Source organism: Oncorhynchus nerka, linkage group LG1 (genome assembly GCF_034236695.1).
Source record: "Oncorhynchus nerka isolate Pitt River linkage group LG1, Oner_Uvic_2.0, whole genome shotgun sequence".
Taxonomy (NCBI): Eukaryota; Metazoa; Chordata; class Actinopteri; order Salmoniformes; family Salmonidae; genus Oncorhynchus; species Oncorhynchus nerka.
In genome coordinates, this window is record NC_088396.1 from 20,261,592 (window position 1) to 20,271,809 (window position 10,218).

The 10,218-nt window shown below is 40.3% G+C and overlaps 2 protein-coding genes across 3 annotated transcripts in view; one reads left to right on the forward strand and one right to left on the reverse strand.

Annotated features, from left to right (window-relative positions):
* The window catches only part of kdm6a (lysine (K)-specific demethylase 6A), an 85,437-nt gene extending 80,211 nt beyond the window's left edge, over positions 1 to 5,226 (reverse strand). Inside the window, 2 exon segments of the mRNA XM_029638776.2 lie at positions 4,537 to 4,600; positions 4,734 to 5,226. Of these exon segments, the coding sequence (XP_029494636.2) occupies positions 4,537 to 4,600; positions 4,734 to 4,903 (234 nt within the window). The 5' untranslated portion in view covers positions 4,904 to 5,226.
* A 1,918-nt stretch (positions 5,227 to 7,144) lies between these two features.
* Positions 7,145 to 9,936, forward strand: fundc1 (FUN14 domain containing 1). Of its 2 annotated transcripts, none has more exons than XM_065013448.1 (5): positions 7,145 to 7,228; positions 7,738 to 7,897; positions 8,133 to 8,208; positions 8,475 to 8,620; positions 8,793 to 9,936. In XM_065013448.1, the coding sequence occupies exons 1-5, from the start codon at positions 7,210 to 7,212 to the stop codon at positions 8,806 to 8,808; spliced, it is 417 nt and encodes a 138-aa protein (XP_064869520.1). In that variant the 5' UTR covers positions 7,145 to 7,209; the 3' UTR covers positions 8,809 to 9,936. The 2 variants fall into 2 exon arrangements, with proteins under 2 accessions (XP_064869520.1, XP_029495066.1); XM_029639206.2 differs by having other exon boundaries at positions 7,151 to 7,228; positions 8,475 to 8,603.
* Positions 9,937 to 10,218: the final 282 nt, after the last annotated feature.

A 10,218-nucleotide genomic window follows, 5' to 3' on the forward strand; every position in this document is an offset into this window, starting at 1 on the left:
CCTGTACCCCCGCACATTGACTCAGTACCAGTACCCCCTGTTTATAGCCTCATTATTGTTATTTTATTGTGTTACTTTTTTTTTTAAATTACTTTATTTAGTAAATATTTTTTTAACTCTATTTCTTGAACTGTATTGTTGGTTGTTTCTTGTGCAATACGCTGGACTCTCCTTAAAAAAAAACGCTCCTTAGATATTGGAGTCCCATGCAGTAAAAGCGAGACAGGAATAGCTTGCTGGACATAATTTTCTTACCATTTCTTATAGAAATAGACTATTCAAAGTTAAATACAGCAGCCAATATATATCTCACAGGTAGTTTGAAAGAAGGCCTGGGAGGGGCTTAGGGGCCATAGGTGCCTTGTACCGTACTGGCCTGAAGTCCTCGGAGAGAAAGGACAAAGAAATAAAAAAATATACACACACACACGTCACGGTTTGGATACACCTACTCATTCAAGGGTTATTCTATATTTTTACTATTTTATACATTGTAGAATAATAGTGGATCAAATCAAACTTTATTTGTCACATGCTCCGTATACAAGAAGTGGATACTTTTATTTTATTTATTTCACCAGGTAGGCCAGTTGAGAACAAGTTCTCATTTACAACTGTGATCTGGCCAAGATAAAGCAAAGCAGTGCAACAAAAACAACAGAGTTACACATGGGATAAATAAGTGTAGGCTTCACCGTGAAATGCTTACTTACAAGCCCTTAATCAACATTGCAGTTCAAGAAGAAAATATTTACCAAGCAGGCTAAAATAAAAAGTAATAGTAAAAGGTAACACAATAAGAATAACGAAGCTATATACAGGGGGCACCGGTATCGAGTCAGTGTGCAGGGCAGGGGTACAGGCTAGTTGAGGTAATCTGTACATGTAGGCGGGGGCGAAGTGACTGCATAGGTAACAAACAAACAGCGAGTAGCAGCAGTGTACAGGGGGGGGGGGGTTCTAAGCTGCCGGCCTGGGGGTAGATGCTGCCGTCTCTGAAAATTGTATGGGCTTTCCTCAGACACCGCCTATTATATAGGTCCTGGATGGCAGGATGCTTGGCCCTAGTGATGTACTGGGCCGTTCGCACTACCCTCTGTAGCGCCTTACGGTCAGATGCCGAGCAGTTGCCAAACCAGGCAGTGATGCAACCGGTCAGGATACTCTCAATGGTGCAGCTGTAGAACCTTTTGAGGATCTGGGGGCCCATGCCAAATCTTTTCAGTCTCCTGAGGGGGAAAAGGTTTTGTCGTCCCCTCTTCATGACTGTCTTGGTATGTTTGGACCATGAGTTTGTTGGTGATGTGGACACCAAGGAACTTGAAACTCTCAACCCACTCCACTACAGCCCCGCCGATGTTAACGGGGGCCTGTTCGGCCCACCTTTTCCTGTAGTCCACGATCAGCTCCTTTGTCTTGCTCACATTGAGGGAGAGGTTGTTATTCTGGCACCACACTTGACAGTTCTCTGACCTCCTCCCTATAGGCCGTCTCATCGTTGTCAGTGATCAGGCCTACTACTGTTGTGTCGTCAGCAAACTTAATGACGGTGTTGGAGTCGTGTTTGGCCACCGCTGTGAGTGAACAGGGAATACAGGAGGGGACTAAGTACACACCCCTGAGGGGTCCCAGTGTTGAGGATCAGCATGGCAGACGTGTTTTTGCCTACTCTTACCACCTGGGGTGGCCCGTCAGGAAGTCCAGGATCCAGTTGCAGAGGGAGGTGTTTAGTCCCAGGGTCTTAGTTTAGTGATGAGCTTCGTGGGCACTACAGTACCTCCAACTACCTCCCCAAATATGCCCTAATAAAGGCAAGCCTACATGAAGCTTACCCTTTCTGCCTGTCCATCCATTGGCATGAAGAACCTAAAAAAATTAAAGAGTTCCTCTCTATAATAGGAACTAGTGCATACATGGTACGGTACAGTAACCAAACAAATCTTTCCAATTTAAGGCAACCCTTCTTCTCTACCTCTCTTTATGGAGCGGGTCCACAGCAAACACTAGCACTCTGTTTTCCCTCCTTAATTATCAGCTAAAAGCATGCCATGTGTCGAAGCCAAGAGGAGAGGGTTTAAATAAAAGGGGAAAAAGAGGAAGGTTCCGTGTCGTGCTGGCTGGATCCCCAGTGGTCCGAATCCCCTTAAGTGACATGTTTTTAGTTTCAGCAGCAGCAGAAGCATAGCTCTCTCTGCTCTGCATCAGCAACATTTCTACTCATTATATCAGACATTATTCATAACATCAAAGTCTCACAGAGTGACTCATTACCTAACCAGTAAAATAAATATGAATGTACCAGTGTTGCATTATGAAGATGACAGAGTTAGGTTAATGGTTTTCAACTTGGTTAATTGACTAAACAAAATCTCAGAATACATATACAAAAAGGAGAAGTACACCAGAAAGTAACAGGCCTACGCCTGTGTCTTTCATCAGCCATGCGTCTATACATAGTAGTGTGGGGTAAACCAGTGGTCCACAAACCTCCCTTCCCCCCGTGACCACACTGGATATTATTTGAGCTTTTCGCAGTTATATGATGGTGCAAGTCCAAAGTGAATGGGACATGTTCATATATATATATATCACAAACACACAAACATGACTGCAAAGAGTAGTTCATATAAAGACACCTCTTTTCAAAACAAAGTGCTTAGCGCGTGTATAGTCGGTGCGTGAGCCAGCTGGCCCCAAGTGTCCCACCAATAAGAGCCCGAGCTCTGACATAATACTCGTCTGCTGCAGAACTAATCTTGGATTTGTTTCTTAAAATGTATGACATAATATGGTGGCGACTGGAGAATCAAAAGGGTAAAAAAATTACTAGACAATCGGCAAACTACTTTGGTTGGGGTTGTGGTGATAGCCACATTGATGACACACTGGAGACAGCCACATTGATGACACACTGGAGACATAGCTAGCTACAACCTTATCTAGCCAATTTAGCCAGATACGTACTGATCCCTAGTGCTGTGGTGTAAAGTACTTAAGTAAAAATACTTGGAAGTACTATTTAAGTAGTTTTGGGGGTTGTTGGTATCTGTACTTTACAATTCCTTTACTACATTCCTAAAGAAAATAATTTACTTTCTACTCCATACATTTTCCCTGACACCCAAAAGTATGTTACATTTTGAATGCTTAGCAGGACAGGAAAATTGTCCAATTCACACACTTATCAAGAGAACATCCCTGGTCGTCCCTACTGCCGCCGATCTGGCAGACTCACTAAACATAAATGCTTCATTTGTAAATTATGCCTGAGTGTCTAAGTGTGTCCCTTGCTACCTGTAAATAAAAATGGTGCCGTCTGGCTTGCTTAATGTAAGGAATTTGAAATGTATACTTACGTATATTTTAGCAATTACATTTACTTTTGATACTTAAGTATATTTTAAACCGAATACTTTTAGACTTTTACTCAAGTAACGTTAGTATATTACTGGGTGACTTTCACTTTTACGTGAACCATTTTCTATTAAGTTAACGTTATCTTTTACTCAAGCATGACAATTGGTACTTTTTCCACCACTGGTGGCTAACGTTAGTTAATGTTACATTACACAAACTACCGACGGATAATCAAAACAGCAACGAAAAACAAAACGTTTTTTGTTACTCATCTTGCTTCAATGCTTAGCAGTTAAATAATATCATGCTAATATATTAAATTTAGTTTATATATATATATAGTAGACAACGTAGCTTGCTAGCTTTATATGGACTAGCTAGCTAACGTTAGTTAGCCAACTCCTCTCCCACCGACCCCGCCATCTTGGGCTGATCCGCAGCTATTACTAGTGACTTATTACGTTAAATTTACAAAACAACATACCATTCTAGCAAACCTGACACCAATGACCTGGCAATATATGAGACAGGACATGTACGGTATGCTAACAGCAGCTAGTTAAGTATACACGGGTTATTCAGTTACACCGGACAGGACGCTCCTAACTTGGGCCGTGAAAACGTTCATGGTCGGGAGCTGTCCATCGTTGATTGCAGCGCGTGCATAATGTTACAACTTGCCAGGGCCACTATTTCAGCACCAAGTGAAGTTGGTGACATTGGGACGGACATTAGAATGATGATTTCCTGACCAACTTATTGCCTTCCAGTTAGAACCAGTCTTGTTTGTTCAGCTGTCAAAAGTGTGCAGCCACCGGCCAGCAATGCCCCCCAAGAATTAACATAGCCAGCAACATACATTGTGGTAATAATATTAACTGGCTTGCTACCATGTAATTCCAAAGCCAGGTCTAGGTCTGTGCTATTGTGATATACTATAAGTGCATGACTGGTGATAGTCAACATAAAACTATTCACACTGGATAGGGCATGATGTAATCTTCACTCACTTGCGAAATCCGCCTGGCCCCTTGCTAATGGAATGGGATTTTAGTTAAGTTTAGTAAATATCCAGCTTTCAAGCAGGGTTTTGTGAGGTCCCTGGCACTTATTCCAGATGATATGCAGGGATCAAGAGTGCTAGCGGAGACGGGAGAACTGGTCCTATCTGTGACATACCTTTAACAGTAAGGCCTTCGTTCTGGCGCCATCTTCATGAAGCCTCTGAAATCCAAACAGTGAACTGCAAAGTATAGGACAACACAGGCGGTTCCGTATTACTTTGGGGATATATACGTCGTTTTTTAAGAATTGAATGCACGAAAACTCAGCACAGAAAAACATATACAAAAGAAGTGCATTGTTAATTCGCGAACCTGTCAATTTTGACCAAGCTTTCTCTCTCCTGCGATGTTAGCTTCGGAAAGTCCTCTTCTATTTCATTCGCTTTTCCCGCCGCCATTTTATTTTCCTCATCACCAGCAGCGCCGAGACTTCGAGCAGTAGCAGAGGCAGCAACGTCGAGCGACACTCCGCACGATTTCATGAAAAAGCAACAAGGAAGCGGCGACAAACTCCACCAAAATATAATAAGAACGAAAGTACACCACCTTATCCAGCACTGAAAACGTAGCTTAGCCGAGTGATTGCCAAATCCTCAAGAAAAACAAGACCCGTCCAAAAAAGCCTTCTTCTCGCATGGTTGTACACACAATACTACATGTATTAATTGCCAATTAATGCATGGAGTAGAGTTGATGCCGGATTTTACGATATGGCGTTATTTGGTAATATCATAAACTTCCCCCCACAGAACAGCTCAAAGTTGTTGTAATTGTCACACAGGCGAACGCACGCCGCCACCGTAAGAACGCCCTCACCTCTCCGTAACCAATGAATGTATCTGTGTGTAGTCATGTGACCTGATCAGACACACTTTTATAACAAACCATCAACTTCACGCATCTCCTCAGCTTCTTTGGATTGGTTTCCCGTGTTATATTATGATTTACTTAACTGTACTTTGAAGTATATTATTGGTTAAGGTATCTGAGTGTTTCTAGTACGATACGGGTTACAGGTCAGCAAATTCAGTTGCCAAGCATCACTAAAGTGTTGCTATTTGATGGGATTGAGTTGTTATCAGCTTGTTATAACAGTGTAATAGGTGATTTACAAAATTATAGCACTATTCACTATTAGTATGGCTGTCATAGTTGTATCTCATTGTCTATTATCACTGTATGTATGGGTTCTGTTCCTATATTTATATCAAACAGATCCCTAATATATAGACTTACACTAAAATGTGTTATACTCACATATAAACCTCTTATCTTAAAGTGTAACATACATTTTTATAAACATACCTATCCTATTCACTATGACTGCTTGATGCTAATAGGTTCACATTAGTTTACCTTAACTGACAGCAAGCAATCTCTCATAATCAGCCCAAGACTGTCCTGTCCTCAACAACATTCCCCACTATCCGTTACCTAAAGTGTTTATGCATAGACAAGTATGTCTTCGCAAAATGCCATTGTAGGCAAGATATCTTCAGACATATGCCAATGGCCTAATGCTGGAATACTCATATGGGAGCTGACAAAACATGCCCATCACAACACAACAGGCTTTGGGGATTTCGGGCTGTTTTCAATGTTCAACTCATATGGCATAAGGTGAAGGATTGGGTATTGGAGGAAGAGCTGATCTTTGATCTGGTATGTGGGGAGTCTTGATCCTGCTGGATGTTGTTCTTGTCTCCTCCAGAAGATATGGCTTTGTCAATCAGACATGATAACTCAGAGCATAGGTCACTTTCCAGTTTGATTGGAATATCCACAACTCTGCTGCCACAGATTGGCTGGGCTGTAAATATGTCATCACTGTCATGGTGGCAGAGATAGATGGCCACCTGTCACTGTGTTGGAACAGGAAGCAGTGAATGATGAGGGACAAAGGAAGGGGTCAAATCAAACTCCTGGTTTCAATTAAGCATAGTGGTTATCAAACACATAGGCAGCAAGCCCAATATTCATAAGCCTACCAAATCTGCTTATTATTTTACCCAAGATTCAACTCTACATAATTTAGCATTGTAGAAATACTGTAGAAACACAAGAGAACTTTTGCACTTGGAGTCAGTCTGATAAAATGTGTCAGTTAAATTGTTTGGCTGCCGAAGGGATGAAACACAGACTCTGGATTTTGGCTTTTAATAAAAAATGAAATAATAACCGATCATGCAGTCATAGAATAGGCCTAGTTACATAAAGCTCACCCTTACAGAAAATCACATGATTTCAAGCGAAATTCCTCATGTGAAATTGTCTTTTTGGATTACAACATGTGATGACGCTTTCACATGTGTAGTTTAATGTTATCACATTAACTTTACATTAAGTACCAAAGGCTATATTATTCATAAATGACTTAGATGATTGTAAATGTGAATTACAAAAAATAAACATTAAAACATTCATCAGAGTAATTTAGGCTACAGACATCACTCAGCTATTATAGCTAGGGAACCGAATCTGCTTCTCAATCGCAGACTAAAGTAGCCTATTCTGTGCAATGTATAATTTGTATACAAATGGGCACATTTTTGGTTAAAAGTTACACGTTTTTTTAAAGTCAGTTTTGTTTTGTGAGGAAACATAAATTCATGACAATTGCATTGAGACTTTCCAATAAGGTTATTTAAATAAGCATGATATTTTTATAATCAATGCATGAAATTAAAATGTTTGACTGTCTGACAAACTATGCAAACGACGTATCCCATGACCATCCTATCATGCCTGGGACAGCATTTGTCAACATTACAAGTCAGAGCACTCCAAAATGGCGGATCGTGAAGAGGGTAAGTGGCCGCACTCAAACCAAAAACGACCTTTATGTTTCGATGTTTGGACAAATGATTGCATCTTACATGTACTTAATCGAGCATTAAATCATATCCAAACGTACTCGCAAAACAACTGTTTGACCTATTCTCTCGGTCTCTGATCGCACTCCGGCGGTGTGTTTCCATGTATCGACGTCATAGGTTCTATGAAGATGATTATGATTGGCTAGTGGCTACAATAACGCTTTGCTACTTTACATTTTAGAATTATATTTCCCCACATACGCGGATTGATTCTTATGTCCAAATATGTCTAGAAATGTTAGATTCTATCCTCTTTTCCTCCTACATGATTTACATTAGACGACTTTTTTGTAGACTCCCACTTACGAAAACGAAACAGAATTGGCAATGGCATATGGCCAAATTAACCACATTTCTGATAAGGATTACAAAAAAATACTTGTACAGCTGCTAATTATTCTCCCTTTGTACATCAAGCTCAACTTTGTTTGTCTCCCAAGACCCAGAGAATGAAGACGACACATGCGAGGTGATCTACCTGACAGAATATGCCAGACGTCAACAATGGTGGGGCCGCCTATTTGGTGGGAACAATTCGGGTCCTATGTCTGAGAAGTATTCGGTGGCCACACAAATAGCACTGGGGGGAGTGAGTGGCTGGTATGTCATGCAGGCCCGGCCAGGGTTTATTGATTATGCTAAGCATCCTCAGGACTGTTCTTTAGTATCATGTGATTTCTCTCACACATGTTATTCAATGCTACTGTGCTTTCTGCATGGTATGGTCAAAATACAAAGGCTTCTTCTGTAGATTATGCTTTTTTCCATGTATAGTGCAGAGCACTTTATGGGGGATAGGGTGTCATTTGAGTTTTGCATTGTCTCTCACTGGCAGGTGTGCAGGATATCTTTTCCAGAAGGTGGGGAAGATTGCAGCCACCGCTGTAGGTGGAGGATTCCTGTTATTACAGGTAGGAACTCAACACAAGGTTTTGATTTATAGTGTAAAAGTCTAAATGAGTTCTGTCAGCTGGCCACCCACTGCAAAGAGGAGCTTGGACTTGGATGCATCAATGAATAACACATCTGAATGTTTCATAAACACATTTCATAGGACTGTCTGAATATCATTATTAGCCACAATACTTATTGTCATGGATTACAGTACATTATTTTTTTGTTCTGGGTCTTTGTCATCCTGAAAATATAAACGTTCTATTCCTATTCTAATCTCCAGATAGCCAACCACAGTGGCTATGTGCAGGTGGACTGGAAGAGAGTGGAAAAGGATGTCAACAAAGCCAAGAGACACCTGAAGAAGAATGCTGACAGGGCTGTACCAGAGTTTAACTCACTTATTGACCAGGTAGCCCACTGTAGCTGGTAATCATAACATGTCTAACATTTAATCATGCAGAATTTTATTCATCCTACAAGGGGCAAAGCAATGTGAATTTAACTACACCTATCAACATAATATTGACTCTGCTTAATTGTACATACTACTAATTCAATTGATGAAATGTGCATATTTATTTGTCTTTCTCTCTTGCAGTCCACAGAGTTTGTGAAGACAAACGTAATCATCACCAGTGGATTCTTTGGAGGCTTTTTGCTTGGTCTGGCATCCTAAGATATAAAAATAGAGACCTGCAGTTTATTAAGGCTTTTTTTTTTGAGAGGTCTTGTCTGTCGTGCCCTTCTTAAATGGTGGTGGGAAAAACAAGAACAGATGCACAATATATCAAAATGAGCCAAAGTGTAATTACACAAACCACAAAAGGGTAGTGCACTTGTAAATACTCTGTAATGTGTACCTACAGTTACACAATACCTACCCATGTATCTACCATGTAAATGCTAAATGCTTGGTTTTAGTGCCACTTGAAACTGTAACCAAGATTTTCTGCTTCTCCACCGAATAAACAAAACCATGTTTCTAGTCAGGCTTCAGCTCTGATTCAAGAAAATCGGGCATGACCTAAAAGGAGTCAGTGGGAAATGCTGGTCTACAAAACAGTTCATCAACACTCTGTAAGAGCACACAGGTGTTGTGATCCTGTACATGGGATCTAGTGGTCCTGTCCCACTCAGACTCATGTATTCATCATATGAAAAGATAGAAACATACACTCATTCAATTGCTTTGAGCGGGTGCTGGAGATCAAAGTGTGTACGTACATGTATGTAAAACGGATAGGAAGACGCCACACATTGCAATCTAAGCTGTATTTATTGAGATCGACCTTTTGGGTCCATCAGACTCCCATGCATCCCGTAGAAGTATATGTACAGTGTACTGTTGCATTGGTTACAGGTACACACCTTATTGGGCTGTAATTCTGGACCTTATTGATTACATTTGGGTCCAGTTCTTTTCCAGTTCATTTGTTTATATTGTTATTTTTGTCAATAGTCCTACACCGCTAGTATACTCAAGTCATGCAGTGCATCATGTTGCTCAGGAAACTATGCATGACATGTCATTTTCATTGTATGCATTAATTCTTCAGTCACGTTATATTGAGTGATTTAGGATTACTATGACAATATATTATTTTGTCTTTACAAGCAGTGCAATATTTGCTTAGAGGTAGTGTAGCCTCTTCTCTTTCACAGAAAAGCTATTTACCTTTGTTATTGAATGACAGTGTTGTTGTACTTTATGTATATATCCTTAATAAAAGACAATGCAGCAATCATGGTTTTCATTTTTAATTTCAGATGAAAGAATGTCTTTGTCCTTCCTACAGCTATGAATATAGGGTGCAGTTAATTGCCTGTCCTACTATTTGAGTAAAATTACCTTAATCAGCCAGATTTCATCTTTCAAGTTAGTCATCATTATTATGTCTAGCTTGTGTATTATACATAAAATGTTACAATGTAGCAAAATGTTTATGCAATATTACAATTTTCTTAGAATGTTGCTAAAATGTTGCAACCCTGGATTCTGACGCTGCACTGTTGCCGGGCAACGC